The following is a 24462-nucleotide window of genomic DNA, read 5'->3' as shown; positions in this document are numbered from 1 at the left end:
TCTATTACACGCAAAACGTGGAAAAAAAGTCCTCGACCCTTTCCAAAAGCGCATCCTGCCACAAAACGCATAGATGTGAATGTGTACCATAGGGAACCATGTTAAATGGACTGTAGTGCGTTTCTGCAAACTGCAAAACGCTCTAAAAACCGCATAGGTTTGAACCTAGGGTTAAGGGGTCGTGACAGGTGGTGTATCCTATGCTTACATTATTTTTCTAACGCTGGGTTTACACCTAATGCCAATGTGGCTCACAGCAGGAGTCCTGTGCGTCCTGGTTAAACGTTTCAGGTCTTTTTTCAGCCAAAATTTTGGGCTGAATTTGGACCTGAAACAGACCAAAAGACGCACAGAGCTCCTGTGCAAATTCGCACTGGAGATATGTGAACCGGCTCTATAGAGAGCCATTGACAATCTCCTGCTATTGCGAATTGGATGCGGTGATACCGCATCCAATTCGCAATAGTGTGAGCCCAGCCTAATAGATGTCCCTCATTCCCATCTCAAAAAGTTGGGAAGTATGCACAGGGCCCATGTGAATGAGCCCTAAGACCCTATTCACACATAGAGCTTTATTTATTAGGTCAATACAGTTTTGTTCTTTTTTAGATTTGGTAAGTTATGTTGTGTTTGTGTCCACTGCTAATGATTTCAGTGTACAGTGATATCTCGGTTCAAGAAAAACTCGCTTCGCGATCAGAAGAGTGCACAAAAATTTGCTTCAGTACACGAGCCGCGGCCATCTTCCCTGCTCTGACACGTGGTTGCGACTTCCGGTAGGTGATGAGATCGCGGTCACAGAGAGACACTGAAAGTGTACTGTGAAGACACTTACAGTGTTGCTAAGTGTTGAGAAGCTTTTTGGTGCGCTTTTTTGCACATACTGTGCAATACTGTACTGTACATCCCTGTGCACACTTGCTGTAAAGCTTAGCCTGTGGCTAAGAGACAAAGAAGAGAGGAAACCCCTGAAGGAGATCTTCCCAATGTCCTTATGGAGGGGTACTCTCCCTCCGAACAATACCTGCTTCCCACCCACCTTCCTCCCCGCCAGAAGTCGTCTCAAGCAAAGTTAGTGTTCTCTCTCTCTTCATACTATACTGTACTTTGTTTCATATTTATGTGGTTAAAAAACAAAAAAAAGTTGAGAATGAATTAACCTTATTTACATTGAACCCTATGGGAAAATTTGCCTCAGTTTGCGACCAGAGTCGTTTCACTAATTAAGTTTGTGAACCGAGGTATCACTGTATTTTTAGCTAAAATATTGTTTTGATATTTTTGGGGGGGTGCCTGTCAGGTAGGCTGTAAAGGGCCCCATGATTTCTAACAGCAGCCCTGCTGGTACATGTAGTTCCATAGCTTAAACCTGTGAGGTTCTGCTGTTACCTGTTATCAAACAATACGTATGTATTGGTTAACCACCTGCTGTTGATTCAATTACTTACACGCCCAGCCTAGCCATCTCATGGGACTGTAGACAGAAATGAGAACCCATAAATAAATACCAACAAACAAATTGGTGGAGTAAACTTGGGCGTGGTTTTTATTATTGGTATTCCATTTATTTCATATTAAAACATGTAATCATTCATAGTTATATATAAATGTATTCACCATTAACTTATTAACTCAAACAACATTCCAGTGAGCAACCCAGCCACTAGGTTGACGAAAAATAACACTTTTTTATTAACTACTCCCCTGTTAATATAAAACGGGGAGGGGTGAAGCTAAACCACATAATATTATAAGGCCGCGACAAGGGGGGGGGGTAGCTCACAGGTAGGGTTTTGATGGACTGGCAAAAAAGGCCTGTTGCTTTGCCTTATATAGACTTTTGACCCTTCTAGAATATTCCTTGCAGTCATGTGACTTAAGATTCTGGAATATTCCTTAAGGTCAGCTGACCTTTCCCCTGGTCAGCTGACCTGCACCTATGCTATCTGACCTTTTATTGGTTACCTGCTTTAACCTTAACCTTACTATTCACCTTAATTTTAAGGAAATAAGCCCCGCCCACCTGACCTAACTGACCTATTAAGTAAATGTGGGCCTAGAAACTTCCATTCTATCTCATTCCCATGCGCAGGGGGCCTTAAAACAGCCGCCCCTTGCTTTCAATCTATTTAAGCTTAGCTTATTGTCTGAGCAATAGCTAGTATTTATAGTGCCAGGTCCCACAGTGATTTCCAAGAAGATTACTGGTGTACCCACAATGCTTCCTCATGTCTCTGGCTTCCTGGGACCCCTATACTCCTAGTGACCCTGATATAAATTGGACCCCCATTATTCCTAGTGTCTGTTTACAAGCATCTCCCAGTATCTTTCATTTTGTCCCCAGTGACTCTTATGTTGCGTACACACGAGCGGACTTTACAGCAGACTTTCTCCTGCGGACTTTTCGACTGACTTTATGTGGGACTTTCTGAATGAACGGACTTGCCTACACACGACCAACCAAAGTCCGACGGATTCGTACGTGATGACGTACGACCGGACTAAAACAAGGAAGTTCATAGCCAGTAGCCAATAGCTGCCCTGGCGTCGGTTTTTGTCCATCGGACTAGCATACAGACGAGCTGACTTTTTCGACCAGACTCGAGACCGTCGAAAAGATTTGAAACATGTTTCATTTCTAGGTCCGTCAAACTTTTGGGGAAAAAAAGTTAGCTGGAGGCCACACACGATCGAATTGTCCAACGGACTCCGGTCCGCAGGACCAAGTATGCCATAAAGTCCGATCATGTGTACGCGGCATTATGTGTTCCTGCTTGCAGCCTTCTGCCTGTTATGAACTTTTGTGCATGGCAGTGTCCTTGTGCCTCTGTTTCCCTTGTGTCCTTTGTCAGATTTTAGCTTAGAGCTGTTCTGCACCTCTGTGATCTCCTGTTTATTTTTAGCTTGCGGCACTTGTGTCTGCAGTATGTTTCAGTGTCTCCCCGTGTATTTCTATTCTGTTTCCTTCTTGTTGTCCTTGTACCCCTCTACCCGCTCCTATAGGTCTGCTTCTCTGTCTCCCAGTGTATTTATAGTCTGTTTCCTGTTCGGTGTCCCTGTGCACCACTACTTGTTCTAAAGATTCCTGTTTGTCTCCTTGTAATCATTCGTAGCTGTCCTGTGTGTCTTTATGTACCTGTTCCCAGTGTCTGTGTGTTTCTATACACACCTGCCAGCTTGGGCTGTATTCCATACCGTCCAGTGATCCCTGTGCTTTAGTGCTGCAAGGGTTTCTTTCTATCACTGTAATGCCTCGTACACGCGATCGGACTTTCTGCCAACAAATCCGTGGAATTTTGTCCGAAGGGTGTTGGCTTAAACTTGTCTTGCATACACACAGTCACACAAATGTTGGCCAACAATTACGAACGTAGTGATGTACTAGATGTACTACGTGGTTTTTCAGCTCTTTTGTGCCACCCTTTGGGCTCCTTCTGCTAATTTCGTGTTGGTAGAAGTTTGGTGAGTGTTGATTCGCGCTTTTCCTTTTCGCGTTTTTCATTTAGCGCTTTTCAGTTTGCGCTTTTCATTTCGTGCTTTTCAGTTTGTTTCTGAACGGCCGTTCATCAACCAGACATGTTGCGGAATCGGAGGAGGTAACGTGTTATTTATTATTGGCCTTGGAGTTATTGCTTTGACATTATTTTTTTTTGGTTGATAATGATTTTATTTGGTATGTTTTCTATATTTTTGGCTGCATAGAATGCACTTTTTGGTTAAGTTCTATTGGCAGATAGCATGTCTAATTTTATTTTTTTTTATTTTTTAATGCACAATAAAAAAATTGTGTAGAATAATACTCGGCTATGTGTTTTATTTCAAATGACAGTTTGGGAGTAGGCAGTTACATTTTAAAAAATACAATATAAAATTGACAAGGGACAACAACATAGTTGTATCTTTGTTCCTAAAAACTAGGGGATAATGGCGTAGTGGTAACTTGCACAAATAAAAAAAAAATATATATATAATATTATTCTTGATATCACTAGAAAAAAAAGTCTAGGAAAATTTGTTTGCAATAACTCGATCAGTATCACCAGCAAAGCAGCTTCATTATTATCCCATTAAAGAAGAAGAGAATTGTGCGCTGCATTTGGAGATTTCATAATTTACCACGTCACAAATGTTAATTCTCCATTATAAACGCTAGTTTAAAAAGCCGACCGCTTCTGCTTCCGAGCATGCGTGGTTGTACTTTGGACTTTTGTCTGATGGACTTGTGTATACACACAATCGGAAAGTCCAACAACACACATTTGTTGGCGGAAAATTTGAAAAACATGCTAGCCAACATTTGTTGGCGGAAAGTCTGACAACAATTGTCCGATGGAGCATACACACGGTCGGATTGTTCGCCAACAACCTCACATCCAATATTTCCCGTCGGAAAGTCCGATCGTTCCTTAGTTCCCAGTAGCTGCCTGCTCAGGTAAGTACAAGAACTTCAACCTGCAAATCATCTGCAGCGCAACCCACCTCCTTCAGGAGCTCTGTAAAAGACCAAGTGGTTCTTTAGACTCTGCGCCTCGGCCCTTCCAAGACTCTTCACCTTTCTTGTACGCGCAGGCAGGCTGGGTTCTCTCCAGACAGTTCCTATAAGTATCCTTCCTCTCCTAAATTCCTTGGGGGTTATTTACGAAAGGTAAATCCACTTTGCACTGCAAGTGCACTTGGAAGTGCAGTCGCTCTAAATCTAAGGGGTAGATCTGAGTGGAAGCTCTGCTGATTTTATCATCCAATCATGTGCAAGCTAAAATGCTTTTTCTTATTTACTTTGCATGCCCCCCTCGGATCTACAGTGACTTTACTTCCAAGTGCACTTGCAGTGCAAAGTGCAAAGTGGATTTGCCTTAGTAAATAAACCCCCTTGTGTATCTCAAATGTATCCTGTGTACCTACTTTCCCTGGGGCCCCTGTTTTCCTAAGACATATTGTTACCTCTTTATTCTGTAAGCTCAGAATCCCACTGCTGCTAAGATACTCTTGTCTCCCTGTGATTCCTGCTCCCCAGTACAGTAAATGTTTCTTATTAGTATTCTGTGTCCTGCCTGCCAGTAAGACAAGCACCCCAGTGCTGCATTACGCTCTTGCAATTCCAGTGAATTGTGTATTCTGTGTTTTTTCTTGCCTTTGGGCTTCTGCATACCAAGTCGCCTGTAGCCTGCACAGATGCACTGTAGAGCACCCCACCATTCAGTACGCAGGCTGCATTGAGGCTCTATGGTCCAAACCATACATGAGAGAGTCCAAGCAAAAGAAAAAATAGTTAAATAAAAAGTTAATGACAAAGTGTAATATACAAATAGAATAACCCCCCCCCCCCCCCACATCGACATGCAATTAAAACTCTTCAATTAAAATTTGTTTTCAAGAAATATCTTTTTTGAGACCCAGTGATGATGTCATTGTCATCAATGAATGTGTCTGCTGTCTTTGTTCCCTAGAAAGATCAAATTTGCCAGAAGGGTCTGAAAGGGTCCTGTAAACATCACAGCATGATGCCTTGAATGTTATATGAAACGGCACATTCCCGGTTTTCCAGTGTCTTATCTGTGTCCCATTGGGGGATTTGTTTCACTTCCTGTCCCACAGCTAACACAGGAAGTGAAAAGAAATCCCTCCAAAGTGAGGTTATTCCTGGTTATCACCAAAACTAATGGCAATCGGGGTACAACAGAAAATGTGGGTTTTTCTTTCGCTTTCATGCTCAGAGATAACCCTAAACAAGAAAGAGGGTGAATCTCCCCAACTTGTGCCGGCCATACACTATACGAAAAATTGGCCGAACCCATTTTCGAACAACTAACATTCGGCCATAAAGTGCAAACGATAGTGCCATCATTTAATGACCGATAAATCGTTCAGTGGACATAGATTATTAAATTTTTTGTTAGTTTTTTTTTTTTTTTTTTTTACATGTACCTAGTACAAACAATTTGGACGGGAAACACATTAACCTTTCAATTTATCGTTCGTTCGGAAGAAAATTTCCAAATTTCTCCTTTGTTTTTTCGTCTCAAAAACGATTTTTCATATAGTGTATGGCCAGCATAAGGCATGGACATCAATAAAAACGTGAATGAGTACTATATCTTGCTGGTCATATATATACTGTAATAAGTGATAGCTGCAGTATTCAAAATTCAAAAACTTTGGGAAAATATGTTAGCTGTGATAAACGACATATGTATTCAACTATTTGACACCTAGAACATTTTTCTGTCCACTGTGCAGCTAAGACTGAGAACCTAGTTACCTTTCTAACAGTAAAGAACCTGTTATCTACTTTAAGATTGAACAGCTTCTTGTCCAACATCATCGTGTGGCCGCATGTCTTATTTTGTTATTTATTTATTTCAGGTACTTATATAGTGCCATCAATTTACGCAGCGCTTTACATATGATCTGGGATCTAAATGACTGTTAGTTAATGTGGATGATCTGTGTGCTGATAGACTTTTAGAAAAGTAACTTTCTATGTGTAGCTCTCTTTTTCTCCCTGTAGATTTCTTTGTAACAGGAATAAACCCCTGAAATGTTAGCATTGGCAGGCACCTCTGGGCTGGCAGGCAATGCACAGTACATGATAGGTACCTAGGTACCTGTAACAAATACTGTACAGGGTCAGGGGATGTAGTGGGGAGGGGGCTGTAATGTGGGGTCCAGGGCCTGCAGTGGGGGGCTATACAGTACTGTACAGTTCTCTACTTACATTTATGCAGACTGCAATGCTGGGCTGGCTGGCGGCACCTCTGGGCAATGCTGGGCTGGCTGGTGGGGACCTCTGGGCTGGCTGGTGGGCACCTCTGGGCCGACAGACAATGCTGGGCTGGCTGTCGGGTACCTCTGGGCTGGCGGGCAATGCTAGGCTGGCAACTCTGGGCTGGCTCGCAGGAACTTTGCCTCTTCCCTCTTCAACGGCAACAACTCCAGGCGGCAGGTCATACTGTGGCTGCGCGGCATGGGAATGTCCAGAATGTCCGTACTTGTAAGGCACTTTATGCACACTTGCGGGCATGTCCGTACACATGAGTATACGTAAAATGAGCGTCCGTACAGCGGGGTATGCCTGTACTAGTTCTTAGGTGTGGTGGCTGCATTAGGTTTCTTTTTAAGGCAAAGTAGATACTCCGCAAATACAGAACATTTCTTGTTGCCGTGTAGAAATTCAGTAGCCTTGTCTCTTGTACCAAGCTGAAACCTCAAAAAAAGCTTTTTTCAGCTATCTTCTGTGAACTACACAAACATATTCTCTATGTTATATAGCGATAAGGAGAGTATTGTAGTCCAAATCAGGAGAGCAGCCAAGGGTGACAACACTGCTTCCTTATATATACAATAACAGTGCAATCAGCGAGTGCTTGCCAGGAAATGTGTTACTGGCAGGGTCACTAGGGAAAATAAGGGAATAAAAGCCTGAAAAAAAAGGAAACTATTGCAACTATCACACTTATGGACTGGTAACCCGCATTATATAATTTTTTTTCTTTTGGGATATAGATATGCGTTAAACCTTAACTCAAACCAACACTTTTATTTAACTATAGATACAGTGAGGACGGTTTATAGCCTTGTGAAGTTTTCATTGCAGTTTGTGTACCTATTGGGAATGGTTTCCATTTTCTTGGCAATAAATGATGGGGAATCCCTCCAATATGGAGTTGTTTTATATTACTAAATGTGCCTTTCTGTCCTGATGACAACCATTTCACTTGATTTTTTTTACCCTGATGTCACAGGTACAGGAAGAAAGGAAAAGTCTCTCCGATTGGGTGAAACACAGAAATAAATAAAAAAAACACTTCCCCACTCTTTTAAAAAAAAATAAAAAAATTGTCAGAGTTTTGCAACCTACTCTCTCTCTCTATTGTATGTTGTAGAATATTTTTAGGAGTTGGCACATATCCCTTTATTAGTAGACATGTTTGGAAAACTGGTGGCATGGTGTATTCTCACTAGACCTCAACATTCCATAAAATAATGTACAAGGTAAATTCAGCTCATCTTTTCTGTGATTCCTTTACAGGATTAAAAAATAAATAAATGAAATAAGCAAAAAAAACCCAAAAAACTATAGCATATGCTTTTATCAATCAAGCCTCTTGTTTCTCTAAACATTCCAGGAATGGCAGTAATGGTACAGTACATGAAAAAAAATACTTTTTGCATGCTCTGTCTGGACAGCCTTACTTGGTAGCTTTAATATATGGTATAGAGAAGGAACAGCCAGTCCCCCAAAGAGTTTACTTTTTATAAGTTATAAATGGAGTCTGGTAGACTGAGTCACCTTGGAGTTTTGGGTATTATTGTACTCCTTTGTTTATAGCCACAGCTCCAGTTTAAACTTCATAATATGAAATGAAAAAATAAAATAGAATAGAATAAAACAAGCAGAATGGAAACCCCCTCAGCATGTGCTTAGACCCAGGAACCCAGCCCCAGAGAACTCATCAATAGAATCCCACTAGTTTAGCTCTCCAGTATCTACAAAAATACATTAGTTTTGGGAGGACTGATTCTTTCAACTAAAGGGTAGTTTAGCTCTCCAGTATCTACAAAAAAACTAAAATACGTTAATTTTGGTTGACTGATTATTTTTATTTTTTAAACTGATAATATTTTTTTATGTGATCATAATGTGATCATAATGGATGGGTATCCATGCAATCTATCACAGAAAACACTAACAGAAGAATGTATTCTACAATTTCAGGATATTATATATTTCATAATGTGAGTGGTGTTGTCATGAACAGGTGTGACCAGATTGTGTGGACTGCAAAGAGGAAACCAAAACGCATGTAAAGTGAATAAGAATAATGTTTATTTAAGATAAGTGATATAAATAAGTAAACACCCCAAATACAAATAGTGCTCAACCAACCAACAGAAACCCACAGACAACAGATAATATATATAGCCAAAGGGAAGTACAGAAATCAAACACGTTAGCCAGGCCAGGGTCATACACAGGGGATCAGCAACTGAACAAGGGCAGGATAGGAGAGGGAGATAATGGATGGGATAAGGCTACAAGGGAATAGGAACACTGGAAGGACAGGATCAGGATGGGATCGGGTACAGGCTCAGGTGCAGGCTCAGGTTCAGGTTCAGATACAGGTTACAGATACAGGTTACAGGTTGCAGGTCCAGGTCAGGGCGCAAGGAAGAAGGATACCAAGGCAAGCATGTGAGGGCTTGCCGGGTATTTATGGGACTGAGAATAATTGTCTTCATGTAACACCTGAGCACAGGGAGTGTTGTCTGCTCCATACTGCCAGGATCCATCCGCTGGTGGACGTCAATACTGCGGCCAAATGATGAAATAACACCAGCAGGGAAAGATTCCCCTGACAGTTCCAAACTGCCAGGAGACACCTGCTGGTGGACCTCAGTACTGCACGCCAAATGATATATCTTACCAGTGGACGGACCCTTTCCTGACAGTATCCCCCCTAAAGGAGCGGCCTCCGGATGCTCCAACTAGTCTTAATTGTCCATAGTCTATGGCATTGAGCAGAACGGTGGAAGAGAGTATTTCAGGCTGGTCGTCAGGCACATCCGGGCAGACAGCGGGCACATCCGGGCAGACAGCTGGCACATCCGGGTCATTGAGCTGGGCAGCGGGCTCCCTATTGGCAAGCTGTGTAACAGGCACTGACTCGGCAAGCAGAGTAACGGGCATTGGTTTAACTAATTGGGGGCACCAATATCAAGACAACAGGCTGTAAAGCGGGCACATGAGGCTAGGAAGCGGGCACATCAGGCTGGGAAGCAGGCATTGAGACATCAGGCTGGAAGGCAAGCACTGAGACATAAGGCTGGAAGGCAAGCACCGAGACATCAGGCTGGAGGGCAAGCACCGAGACAACAGGCTGGAAGGCAGGCACCGAGACAACAGGCTGGAAGGCAGGCACCGAGACAACAGGTTGGAAGGCAGGCACCGAGACAACAGGCTGGAAGGCAGGCACCGAGACAACAGACTGGAAGGCAGGCACTGAGACAACAGGCTGGAAAGCTGGCAAATCAGGCTAGAAAGCTGGAACATCAGGCTGGAAAGCTGAGACATCAGACTGGAAGGCAGGCACGAGATATCAGGCTGGAAGGCAGGCATCGAGACATCAGGCTGAAAGGCAGACACCAAGACATCAGGCTGAAAGGCAGACACCGAGACATCAGACTGAAAGGCAGACACCGAGACATCAGGCTGAAAGGCAGACACCGAGACATCAGGCTGAAAGGCAGACACCGAGACATCAGGCTGAAAGGCAGACACTGAGACATCAGGCTGAAAGGCAAGCTTTGAGACATCAGGCTGGAAGGCAGGCACTGAGACAACAGACTGGAAAGCGGGCACATCAGACTGGAAAGCGCGCACATCAGACTGGAAAGCGGGCACATCAGACTGGGAAGCAGAGACATCAAGCTGGGAGGCAGGCACCGAGACATCCGGCTGGAAGGCAAGCATCAAGACATCAGGCTGGAAGGTGGGCACATCAGACTGGAAAGCGGGCACATCAGACTAGAAAGCGGGCACATCAGGCTGGAAGGCAGGCACATCAGGCTGGACAGTAGACAGGAACACATCAGGCTTGCCGGCAGGTATTAAAACATTAAAGTGGAACATGGGCACAGGAACATCAGATTGGGGTACAGGAACTTCAGGCGGAGACACTGGCTGGATAGCAGGCAGAGGTTTGTCAGAATCAGGTGGGTTATCAGGTTCAGCTGGCATGCAAGCAGACTGGTTGGTGTGGAAGTAAGTTGGGTTACTGGCAGGATAGTGTGAGTGGGGAAGAACTTCCGTTTCTCCTTTGGCTAACTGCTGGAGATCTGTAGGTGGCTGTAGAACTGTAGACAGGAGGTGAGGCGTACTGAAACGAAGGGCTGGGATATAGCAAGAAACAGCGGCCAGAGGAAGTTTTTGTGGGGAAGTTGCAGATATTAGAGAAGAGGCAGGTGGGTTAAAGGCAGGATAGGTGCAGGAAGTAGAAACAGGGTATTGATACTTGGTGGGGAGCAGGGTATATTGGACTGTAGCTGAGGTTGCCAGGGGTGATGGGAGAAAGGACATCTGAGCAGGCAGGTGTTTGGTAGCAGGTCTGGGTTGTGGAGAGCTGACAGAAGCTGGGCATAAAAGGTCTGACTATGTCTGAAGTACAGGTAGCACAAAAGTGGGCTCACATACCCTCTGTCTGACCAGGGGCTGCACTTCATCTATACAATCTTTCAGCAACTGTTTGGGACAAACCAAATAATACTCCAAAAAGGATGCAGAGTCATCCTCTAACAGCCATACGAAGGACACAACCTGGTTAATGCTGAAGGGGGGAGAAAAGTCATCATGGCCCTTTGGGATACAAGGCAGGGCCAGCTCTGTACACATTCCAATCAAAGGCTGAACATCCTCAAACAGTATACTGCCCTGATCGACTACAGAGTGAGCTAAACGGATAATCTCCAGCAGCTGATCACTGGACCACCCTTTCAATGTCTGGCGGAGATATTCAGAACTCTCTGTTGCCAGCAGAGCATAATAAACAATTATATCTGAATTCATCCCAGCAACGTGAAACAGAACCGAGATGGTTCCCCTGTGCAGCCACTTCTGGTTAGAGATGGCCTTGGTATACTGTTATGAACAGGTGTGACCAGATTGTGTGGACTGCAAAGAGGAAACCAAAACGCATGTAAAGTGAATAAGAATAATGTTTATTTAAGATAAGTGATATAAATAAGTAAACACCCCAAATACAAATAGTGCTCAACCAACCAACAGAAACCCACAGACAACAGATAATATATAGCCAAAGGGAAGTACCGAAACCAAACACGTAAGCCAGGCCAGGGTCATACACAGGGGATCAGCAACTGAACAAGGGCAGGATAGGAGAGGGAGATAATGGATGGGATAAGGCTACAAGGGAATAGGAACACTGGAGGGACAGGATCAGGATGGGATCGGGTACAGGCTCAGGTGCAGGCTCAGGTTACAGGTTACAGGTTACAGGTTACAGGTCAGGACACAAGGAAGAGGGATACCAAGGCAAGCATGTGAGGGCTTGCCGGGTATTTATGGGACTGACAATAATTGTCTTCATGTAACACCTGAGCACAGGGAGTGTTGTCTGCTCCATACTGCCAGGATCCATCCGCTGGTGGACGTCAGTACTGCGGCCAAATGATGAAATAACACCAGCAGGGAAAGATTCCCCTGACAGTTCCAAACTGCCAGGAGACACCTGCTGGTGGACCTCAGTACTGCACGCCAAATGATATATCTTACCAGTGGATGGACCCTTTCCTGACAGGTGTCCTTGGAATTATGGCATTCACTGAATGACAAAAGCACTAAAAGTTAGGGGGGCTGGGGGGGGGGGGGGGGCACATTAAAATTTCTGGTACTGTCCACAATTCTTTTCCCAGTCTACATGAACATACATGCGGTTCCTTTTAGTAATTTTTCATTTGAACAGCTACATACTGACAGAAACAGATGCCATCTTTAAGGTGTCCAGGGGATTCTGTAGAGTTGAATGGAAAATGTTTCTTGGCTAAGCAGCAGGCATAATCTGAAGAATATGTTGAAATGGTTTTTTCCCACATGTTTTTGCTCAATACACAACCAAAGACAGTTTGGAAAGTTTTTTTGCAATCACTTAACTTAACATACACAAAAAATAGCTGTGACTTAGAAGAAGAACCAACCAAGAGGGATCTGTTATTTAGGAGCAGATTTGCTTGACATGCTTTCTTTTTCATTGCTTGAGTGATCGTCTTTGCTTTTTGTTTATTCCAGCAAACAGTTTTGATGAATATGATGGGTAGAACAATCGCAGTAGCAATTCCAAGAGGCAAAGCAACTAAAACCCCAACTTGTCTATATTCGAAGGTAATGCCAATTATAACAGAAAAAAGAATACCAAATGCTGCCAATAATACACAGAAAATACAAATTATTACCCTGCAAGCAGTAAAACGAATGCAAGATGTAGGTGGTTTAACATCATTAATAATCTCTATAGCTTGCTTGTATGTTTGCGGGTTATCCACAACTGCCCTAAGTGAATCAGGAACAGGAGTAGAAGAAAATACCCCTGGCTGCCAGCTTTCACTTTCTTCATTGACAGCAGTCAAGGTAAGAAGAGTCTTTCCACTGTACAATAAAGATGATTGAAAATGGATTAAAGAATGAGCCACTTGATCATTGTTGCTGAAAAGCACTTGGGATAGTTTATCAAAGAATTGCTCATCATCGGTTTCCAAGTAAGTTAAATGACTTAGATGTAAAGGCAATTGACATGGCTTGAGCATAATGGGAACAATGTCCTTCTGAGCGATACAGTCCTGGAACAAAGACAAGTTGGCTTCAAAGAGGCACCAGCGGCTGCGTACAAAGTCTGGACTCAGCACCATCACAGTCTTTTGGCTGCTCTGAAGGCACTCAATCATATTATCTATAATGGTCTTCCCTGGGACAAAGTCCCTTTCATGAAAACAGATCTTCACGGTAGGAAAAGTCTTCTCTAGTTTATGAATAAGATTTGAAACCCAGACAGAATCTCCGCTGCTGTAGCTGATGAAAATGTGGTACTTGTGATCCTTACCCAATTCAGGGACAGAAACAACTGGAGATACATCATAGGTACCTGTTTCAGTATTCATTGTTGTACATTAGGCTCAGCAGTCTAAAGGGTTTTCCTCAGCAGTCTAAAAATAAAGTGAAAAAGAATTCAATAAGGGGTATTCATTTTTTTTTTTAAATCCAAAATAAAGTTTATTAAGCAGAACAAAAAAAAAGGCTCCAGAGTATCTGTGTCACGAAAACAGTATACATCAAAATATCTGCCACTTGAATATACAAGCGTACAAAGTAATTAGCAATATTAAAATACAGATGTAACCTCAGCTCATCCATCATAAATTGACCAATATATGAGTTAAGTAAAGATCATCGTGCAATTAAACATATTATCCTAGGATAAATTCAAACCGAAGATACCTTAGAGCAGGGGTCTCAAACTGGAGGCCCTCCAGCTGTTGTCAAACTACAAGTCCCATCATGCCTCTGCCTATGGAAGTCATGCTTGCCTAAAGAACTCAGCCACAGCCTAACAATCGGAGTAAGACTAGCTCCATGGGTGCTAAACCAGATACAGACAGGCATCCATCCCATATTCTATCAAATTTAGGAGGGCAACCCCTAGACTGATATATCATTATTTCATACTGAAGGGTGGAACACATGTTAGTAATTCAGTCCTGTGGGGACAGGGGTGAGGAGCTTTTCCAGTACATTAAAAGCACTTCACGGGCCTGAAATAAAGCTCTGAACACTGCCAACTTAACAGAAGTGTCAGGAATCCAAGATACCAAGTATACAAGACAAGGGGTTCCAAGGTAAATTTAATTGGTAAGCATGATTGATTGTGCCAAGGACTGTGTCCCAGTAGCTATGTATCTTGGGACAACAGCATAGCATATGAATTAGGTCCCCATGGTCTCTTCAATACTTAGGACAAAGAGGGTCCACCAGTAAGCGCTTTTTAATGAAGTTTGAGAGGAGTATAACTCTAAGTAATATATACAGCTGAGAGAGGCATTGCGACACGTTCAGGGAGCTATAACACGCTGCCTCCATAGCTTCCTCCCATTGATCTCCTGTCACCAAGTGGAGTAAACTTCTGACTTCTGGAACTTCTCCGGGCCGCCTTCAGCGCTTACTTCCCTGCAATCCTCTATCAACATCGCCGCCCTTGTGATCGTTGCATGATGGAAAAAAAATGCCTGTGGCCAATCCAGAACAATGGGGGTTACACGTAAAATATCAATGAGCCTCATGAGGCAGGTGTATAGGCTAACTGGCAAGTGAGCCAGGCACCTCAGGTAAGGTCAGATAGAAAAGTAGCAAACTAATGAAATTGTTTGGAAAGTAAAAGGATACCTTGAATAACAATAAAATAACCATACAAGTTACAATAAGATGACAGTGAAAGTTACCATAATCCTGGAGGTAAAAAGCTAGTCACAGCAAAGTTAAAGGGGTTGCAAAAGCAGAAGTTTTTTTTATCTTAATACATTCTATGCATTAAGATAAACAGCCTTCTGTGTGTGGCAGCCCCCCTAATACTTACCTGAGCCCCATCTCTATCCAGCGATGTCCACAAGTCCCTGTCATGGCTGGGCTCAGCCCTTCCTTCTCAGAGCTGGCCGCTCAGCTGTCGGCTAATTTCCAGCTCCTATATCTCCACAGTTACTCGGCTGTTGATGATATCCTGCTCATCAGTCCTGCCTACTTAAACCGCTCAGCCTCCTGCGATCCTGGTCAAGACTTGCTTTGCTGACATCCCTTCTGGCTCCAGATCCTGTTTGCTGTTCCACTATATTGATCCCTGATTTCTGGCTTGGCTGACTATCCGTTCCGGTTACTGAACTTTGGCTATGTTTTGACTACGTTTGTTCTTTTTACTTTTATTATTAAACAAGTGTGATTTAACTGTACTTCTGTCTCGGTCTGATTTCTTGGTTTCTGACAGTCCCTCAGCCGTCCAGGACTCTCCCTCCAGATTGTCTGAGACACAGAGAGTCCACCATTGGCTCCTACTGCTGTCAAAGTCAGTTAGCCGATCAGGAGAGAAAGGAGGCAGGGCCGAACCGCAGCTTCCTGTGTGAATGAACACACAGAGTTGCAGTTTGGCTCGGTGCCCCATAGCAAGCTGCTTGCTGTGGGGGCACTCAACTGGAGGGAGGGGCCAGGATCACAGAAGAGGGACCAGAGAAGAGGAGGATATGGGCTCCTCTGTGTAAAGCCACTGCACAGGGCAGGTAAGTATAACATGTTTGTTATTATTTATTTTTTTTAAACAAGACTTTATAATCATTTTAAAACTGGCTGACACTATCTGCCTTCTCCGAAATTGGCTTGGGGAGCTGATCAGCTGAAAGACAATAGAACATAGGAGAAAGGAGCCAAGGAGCCTAGTGTAGTGAGTGGGGTTTCTTTAGATGTAAAAGCAATAAATAAGAAATAAACACTCACAGATGTGGAGCTAGGTTAGGCAAGTCTCCATAATGGAAACTCCAGGGCCAAGCTGGATGGATGGGGTGACTATATGAATACAGGATTGGATCTGCTTGGACACTGTGCTCGCTGATGCTGTAGAGCCGCTGGGATGGATGCATGGATGCACCACTGTGAGGCTTGATAAAACTAGGAGCATGTTTCGTAAGAGTAGTCTATTTCATCAGCCCATGACAATTTCCGGTCTTCACAGATCCCGATCTCAGTGGCCTTGCAGCATCAGCGGTCACAGTGTCCAAGCGGCTCTGCATCCTGTGTATTATCCCTCCTGGGTTTGGGTTTATTAAAGGAAATCATCCCACTGGTCCAGTTTCCTTGTCCTCTCTTCCCTTCATTCACATACTCACTATTGCTTCTCCGTTGGTCTGACTGGTGCCTATCCTGCCTAAAATCACCTCTAAAACCATTATCCTGATTCCTATTATTTTGAATAGGAATAATAGGAATCAGGATTCCTATTATTGAGGAACCAAACCCTAATGTTCCTCTCTGTTCCTGTCTATTCAGAATCTTCCTTCTTATTCTTCACAGGCGTGGTGTTGTGACAGGATTTCATTTACTCCTATATTCTCCTGCCACTTAAATACTTTGTTATTTCTTCTTTGTTTTTTCACTTTTTTTTTTATAACAATATATTTATTGGGTCTTGCAAGATAGACAAGTACAGATAAGATCGTGGACGCAGCCGCCAGGCTCACCGAAATCATGAAAATCATGAACGGGTAACATTTTACAAGCAATGTTGGAGCAATAGAGTATTAATGAGCATTGATAACTTCCGATTTCGTACAGAAGATACAGGGCAATTAACAAGGATCAACATCAATAGTAATGTAAAAAGAAAAATGCAGCACTATACATATGAAATTAACAAAACATAACATGTACTCTCTATCAAGAGAGCAGAAAGTGCATAAGCAGTGATTTGCTAAAATGATTAAGTGATTGAACCACAAAATGAAGAAAAATGTCCTTATGTGCAATACAAAATCCAGGTGTGGATGGTAAGCAATCTCAAAATATCACCCTAATGTCGCGTACACACGAGTGGAATTTCCGTCAGAAAAAGTCGGATGGGAGCTTTTGATAGTATATTCCGACCGTGTGTATTCCCCATCGGACTTTTTCCGTCAAAAATTAAGACGGACTTAGATAGAGTACATGTTCTATATTTTTTCCGACGCAAGTAAAAAACGCTTGTCTGTATGCTGTTCTGACGAGATTAGCAGAAGGAGCCCAAAGGTTGGCACACTGGCTACTGCACTTCCTTTTTCTAGTCCCGTCATATGTGTTGTACGTCACCGCATTCTTGACGGTCGGACTTTGGTGTGACCGTGTGTATGCAAGACAGCTTGAGCGGAATTCCATCAGAGAAACCTTCAGAGTTCATTCCGACGGCAAAACCGCTCATGTGTACGTGGCATCAGTGTCTTTCCTCCACCAGATAAATGAAGTGCAAACTCACCAGAGCCACTTGGTGTCTAAATTATAGGACAGCAAAAACACATTCAGTGATTGCTGATCTTCATTTCAGAGGTGCAAGTGATAATCAATGGATATGGTTGATCCTCCAATCACAATAGTGGGGCCATCAACTGCTTACTCTCATTGGACCAAAAAGCAGAAGTATCACCAACGCCGGAAAAAAATACTCATAGTGTAGTATTTATTACAAATCATGGGTTTAAAAAAAAAGATATAAACAACAACAAAATCACAATAATGTTGCGCTACTTCTAAAACTTAAAAAATAACGTATAAAGCAGCCAGCATCCACAATGTAGTGACAAAGCAAAATAGATGGGTGATAAAAGATGCAGCGCTAAAATGAAAATGAACAGTGCACATATAAGTGACTACCAGACATGTGAAAAATTGGTAAAATAAGTGGAAAAGTATTTAAACAATTCTTTTCATGAAATAACTATTTAGTCCATAACCATATGAGTGTCCAACTTAATACGTGTTTATACTTGTGAAAGTGTCCAACACGGTGAAATGGTATGTTTATGGATGAGCACGAAGTGAATCTAGAATGTCATATAAATCACAAGGATGGTGTCTCAAAACTTTTGGAAGCCATGTAAATCACAGGGATGTTATTCCAATAGTCGATATCCACAAAAGAGTATAGAAGGAGCAAATACCCTTACCAGAATGGGTGGACACGTTTGCCGTACGGCTAGGTGTCATACAGGCTTGAGGATCAGTGATCCCAATATAAGCTCGATGAGAGGGCATGTGCAGCAGGATCCCCTGGTTCCTCTATGGCAATCGTTGGTGAGCTGGGGGAGATGGATGATCCGGAACTCGATGAAGGTGTCTCACCCACAAGAATGTGATGGAAGAATGCAGCCTTCAGTCAGCCAGCGTGGAGACATGTAGGAGGGAATAAAACAATGGTGCTTGAATCCATATAAATAAGTTTATTGCAAACCACACAAGATAAAAATCCGGATAAAACTAATCGCAACCCTATTAGTTGATGCAATTAGTTATTTTTCCTGGTACCACGCTATTTTTTACTTTATATTCTTTATTTTGTGATCACTTTTATCCGGATTTTTATCTTGTGTGGTTTGCAATAAACCTATTTATATGGATTTAAGCACCATGTGGGTTGTTTTATTCCCTCCTACATGTCTCCACGCTGGCTGACTGAAGGCTGCATTCTTCCATCACATTCTTGCGGGTGAGACACCTTCATCGAGTTCCGGATCATCCATCTCCCCCAGCTCACCAACGATTGCCATAGAGGAACCAGGGGATCCTGCTGCACATGCCCTCTCATCGAGCTTATATTGGGATCGCTGATCCTCAAGCCTGTATGACACCTAGCCATATGGCAAACGTGTCCACCCATTCTGGTAAGGGTATTTGCTCCTTCTATACTCTTTTGTGAATATCGACTACTGGAATACCATCCCTGTGATTTACATGGCTTCCAAAAGTTTTGAGACACCATCCTTGTGATTTATATGACATCTTAGATTCACTTCGTGCTCATCCATAAACATACCATTTCACCGTGTTGGACACTTTCACAAGTATAAACACGTATTAAGTTGGACACTCATATGGTTATGGACTAAATAGTTATTTCATGAAAAGAATTGTTTAAATACTTATTTTACCAATTTTTCACATGTCTGGTAGTCACTTATATGTGCACTGTTCATTTTCATTTTAGCGCTGCATCTTTTATCACCCATAAAAACAACAATAATTCACATAAATGGGTAGCTTGAGCATAAATGGGTAAGTAACAGAAACTTACATCAGAAAACCACCAAACCAAAGCATAGGGAATGGCGGTTAGACCTTGAGTGTAAAGCAGTTGATCTAAGCAGTTCATATAAAGTGCATGAAAATTATAAGGCAAGTAAATCTTACATAAGGTGCTGTCACGCTGAAATCAGAATGGTGACGGGACCTCTGGCATGTAAATCAAGATCTACGGCCGTTTTTTGCCACATGCATCATCAGGAGCATAATAATATCACATACTGTGTCCTCCTATAAATGAAGCCCTCACAGGATATCAGGATTCCATTGACTGGGGACAGCATGGGCCGTGGAATGTCACTTCCGGCCCCGGCAACATTTTAATGTAGTCCATGATGTAACTTCCAGTGCCAGCACCATAATTTTGTGGTCTGAGGCTGTACTTTCGGTCTGACGCCATGATCTTATGGATCAGAAGACATGAAGCAGCGTGGGCACCATATTTAGGAAGACCAGGAAGAAAAAAAAAACCCATCTATCAGTAGAATTAAAGCGGAGGTCCGCCCACCACTGCAAATATTGAAAGCCAGCAGCTACACATACTGCATCTGCTGACTTTTTATACCGGGTCTCTACTGCGCATATGCGAGGCTCTGCTGTGCTCACCTACTGGCCCAGCAGCGGGGGAAGGAGGAGGGAGGAGGAGGAAGCCAAACTGCTAGCTAGCCAAACTGCTAGCCAGCCAAACTGCTAGCATAATTCGCCGGTCAGGTATCCACTACCCCCCCCCCCCCGAATGGTGCCAAATGTGGCACCATAAGGGGGGAGGAGACAAATGAGCGGAAGTTCCACTTTTGGGTGGAACTCCGCTTTAAGAAACCTTGTGAAGGCAATATTGAAGGGCTAAAATAGAGGAAAAAAGTAACAAATTTACATACAAAGACTTAAATAAACGAAATGTAAATATATACTAACGAATATCGAATAAAAAATATATAGAATGTGTGTGGAAGAATCAACATGAAATATTTAAAGAAAAATATCCAAAAAATATTTATAGAGAATCAAAGAATAAAATAAACTAAAATTGAAAAAAGGAAAGTGTGTATAAAAAAACAGAAGAATATAAAAAAAATGGGAATCCAGGAATCTGAGATACAGATGTGTGGGCTGCATATTAACAAGTCCAAACCTAAACAGGTCACATATATAGTAAGTAGAATGAGATGTCAAAGTCCGTATGAAGATATCATCTAGTGTCAATGAAACAATTGACATCCCATTCTACATTTAGCCCCAATGGGGAAAAACATTTTAACTCATATAACCACCTAATTTCTAATTTAGAGATTTCCCTAGTTCGATGGCATCCAGTGGGGTTTAAGTTTAGCACTGTCGGTGAATTTTAAGGTACTAGGTTCTCTATTATGGCAAGTTTTGTAATGGGCGGAAAGATTATGATGTTTATATCCCTTCTTGATATTATAGACATGTTCTCTTAACCTGTCACGTAATCTCCTGGTGGTCCTGCTTACGTATTGTTTTTTGCAGGAACACTCCAGGAGGTATACTACCTGTGTAGATCAGGGACATGTGGTAAGGTCAGTGGCTGGTGAGGCCCTGGCTAGAATCAGAGCCAGATACACAGTTATTTAGTGAATAAACCCCACATCAACATTTAGTGAACAAACCCCCACATCACCATTTAGTGAATAAACCTCCACAGTGTAGCCGAGCGCTGTGAGATGAAAAATTTCATCTTCATCTTCAGCCCATTGGCTTACGCTTAAAAACCTGTGCGTCAGGATCCAGGCAGTCAATCAGATTCCCCCAGACAAATAACGTCTGGTGAAAGGAATCTATTGGAGAGCAGATTTTTATTTTTTATTTCTGCATTCTGTAACAGCCCTGTAGATGCAGAGATTTAACTGGTCAAGTACAGGGTTGTTACAGAATGCAGAAATAAAAAAATAAATAAAATTACACTGTGCTCTATATAGCTACCAACAGTCCTGATTTTATTAAAACAAGTCCTTATGTTGGTTACATTAGTAAACTGTGAGAACTAATGAAAGTGCCATATATAATCTATATAATGAAATAATAGAACCTGAACCATTTTCTGATTATATAGTATCTCAAAAAACTGAGTACACCCCTCACATTTTTGTAAACATTTTATTATATCTTTTCATGTGACAACACTAAAGAAATTACACTTTGCTACAATGTAAAGTAGTGAGTGTACAGCTTGTATAACAGTGTAAATTTGCTGTCCCCTCAAAATAACTCAACACACAGCCATTAATGTCTAAACCGCTGGCAACAAAAGTGAGTATACACCCCTAAGTGAAAATGTCCAAATTGGGCCCAATTAGCCATTTTGCCTCCCCGGTGTCATGTGACTCGTTAGTGTTACAAGGTCTCAGGTGTGAATGGGGAGCATGGGTGTTAAATTTGGTGTTATCACTCTCTTATACTGGTCACTGGAAGTTCAACATGGCACCTCATGGCATAGAACTCTATATAAATATGGCCTAGGCTATAAGAAGTTCGCAAAGACCCTGAAACTGAGCTGCAGCACGGTGGCCAAGATCATGCAGCTGTTTAATAGGACAGGTTCCACTCAGAACAGGCCTCGCCATGGTCGGCCAAAGAAGTTGAGTGCATGTGCTCTGCGTCATATCCAGAGGTTGTCTTTGGGAAAGAAACGTATGAGTGCTGCCAGCATTTCTGCAGAGGTTGAAGGGGTGGGGGGTCAGTGCTCAGACCATACGATGCACACTGCATCAAATAGGTCTGCATGGCTGTCATCCCAGAAGGAAGCCTCTTCTAAAGATGTTGTACAAGAAAACCCGCAAACAGTTTGCTGAAGACAAGCTTGGATTACTGGAACCATGTCCTGTGGTCTGATGAGACGAAGATAAACTTATTTGGTTCATATGGTGTCAAGCGTGTGTGGCGGCAACCATGTGAGGAGTACAAAGACAGTTGTGTCTTGCCTACAGTCAAACTTGATGGTGGGAGTGTCATGGTCTGGGGCTGCATGAGTGCTGCTGGCACTGGGGAGCTACAGTTCATTGAGGGAACCATGAATGCCAACATGTACTGTGACATACTGAAGCAGAGCATGATCCCCTCCATTTGGAGACTGGGCTGCAGGGCAGTATTTAAACAAGATAACGACCTCGAACACACCTCCAAGATGACCACTGTCTTGCTAAAGAAACTAAGGGTAAAGGTGATGGACTGGCCAAGCATGTCTCCAGACCTAAACCCTAGTGAGCATCTGTGGGGCATCCTCAAAGGGAAAGTGGAGGAGCGCAAGGTCTCTAACATCCATCAGCTCTGTGATTTTGTCATGGAGGAGTGGAAGAGGACTCCAGTGGCAACCTGAGAAGCTCTGGTGAACTCCATGCCCAAGAGGGTTAAGGCAGTGCTGGAAAATAATGGTGACCACAAAAAATATTGACACTTTGGACCCAATTTGGACATTTTCACTTAGGGGTGTACTGACTTTTGTTGCCAGCAGTTTAGACATTAATGGCTGTGTACAGAAAACAAAGATTTGGGGGATATGGGACTTTATAGGTGCACTGCAATATAGATACATAAACCGTAATTAAAAATATAAATTTTATTAAATGAGTGATATATTAAAAATGATGCATACATAACAACCGTGTCCAATGGTGTATAAGGACACCTTATTGGTAATATTGATTCACTGTATCCACGTTCATATTTCTACATGTTTCCCCATATGGCTTCTTCAGGAAAAAACATTGTCAGGTCATCTTGAGGCTAGGTGACAGATGCACTCTGTAGGAGTCAGAAGTGCACTGCAAGGTAGTGGACCCTAGGACTGACTGCTGCGGATTGAACCCTGGGAGGTTCAGGAAGCAGGTCTACTGGATCACTGACACAGATCCCACTGGGAGCTAGAGCATAGATTTCCCAGGGCGCGGAGTCTAAGAGCCAGCAGGTGTTCACCAGAGCCTCCAGTGGTGAGGATGGACTGTGCTGCAGTCTGGCTCAAGGTCGCGGCCCCCAGGGTCTCACAGCTCACGCTCACGGTAGACTACAGGAGAAGAGGAAGGAGGCAGCAGGCTGGAACAACAAGGAAAGTAAGGGACAAGCCAAGGTCGGGGCCACAAGCAGACAAGGACAACAGAGTTCACGCCAAGGTTCAGGGTCACAGGCAAAGAGGGATGGTCGGGGACACGCCAAAAGTCAGGGTCACGAGCAGACAGGAATAGTTAAGAACAGGCCAAAGTCTGTAACTGGAATCAGACGTAGGAAACACAGCAAGTACACACGAAAGCTAACACACATTGGTTGATCAGCACTACTGGCTTGCAGTGCACAGGTTAATATAGGGTTCCCTGATAGGAGCTGGGGTGGAGCCACGCTAGAGGAGAGTCTACAAAAGCAGTCAGGTGAGGGTCAGCTGGTCTCTAGAGATGAACACATGGAGACAGGTAAGCTGACAGAAACTCTATTGCATAACCATGACAAACATGGAATTTCATCTACTAAGTATATAGACATACGTATCAGTCAAGGCTTAACAAGAAAAAGTAAACAAGAATTAGCTATATATATATATATATATATATATATATATATATATATATAAAATCATTCTACATAGTGTATGCGATATACACATATGATTGCAATCAAACACATGGCGAGCATCCCCAATTGTTGGTTCCTTCCTCATTGATTAAAGTTGGGAGCCAGATTGAAACTAAAAAGTGAGTGAGGCGTGAGATCCAATGATGCCATGCAACCGATAAATCACAAGCACCCAAATATGCCGGATCTCCCGTAGGTAGGGGTATGGGTGGATGAAGTCAAACACTGAAGTCAAATGCTGATGTCCATGGACACTAGTATATGCAGGCATACCTGATGTCCGACCTAATACAGAAGAAAGAGGGGTTCCCCTAAGTGGACTTTTAAGGCACTCAATTATATTGTATATAAAAAGTGTAACAGAGTATACAGGATCATGTAATAGTAAATACATTTTATTTATGAAAAAACAACATTAAAAGGTTATAACAAAACATTGATTTGTCTGAACAATACATTTCTATCACCATACAAAATATGTGCATGAAAAAACCTCCTCACACCCAACGCGT

General features: G+C 42.8%; 1 protein-coding gene across 1 annotated transcript in view; it reads right to left on the bottom strand.

The window, feature by feature from the left end:
- Positions 1 to 8805: 8805 nt before the first annotated feature.
- Positions 8806 to 24462, bottom strand: part of LOC141106284 (uncharacterized) — a 75220-nt gene continuing 59563 nt past the window's right edge. Inside the window, exon 2 of the mRNA XM_073596925.1 lies at positions 8806 to 13713. Within this exon, the coding sequence (XP_073453026.1) occupies positions 12457 to 13668 (1212 nt within the window). The 5' untranslated portion in view covers positions 13669 to 13713 and the 3' untranslated portion in view covers positions 8806 to 12456. The remainder of the gene's footprint in view (positions 13714 to 24462) is intronic.

Source organism: Aquarana catesbeiana, linkage group LG08 (assembly GCF_042186555.1).
Source record: "Aquarana catesbeiana isolate 2022-GZ linkage group LG08, ASM4218655v1, whole genome shotgun sequence".
In the NCBI taxonomy this organism is placed as follows: domain Eukaryota; kingdom Metazoa; phylum Chordata; class Amphibia; order Anura; family Ranidae; genus Aquarana; species Aquarana catesbeiana.
Note: the sequence above shows the minus strand (reverse complement) of the source record. Positions and strands in the feature narration are given on the sequence as shown.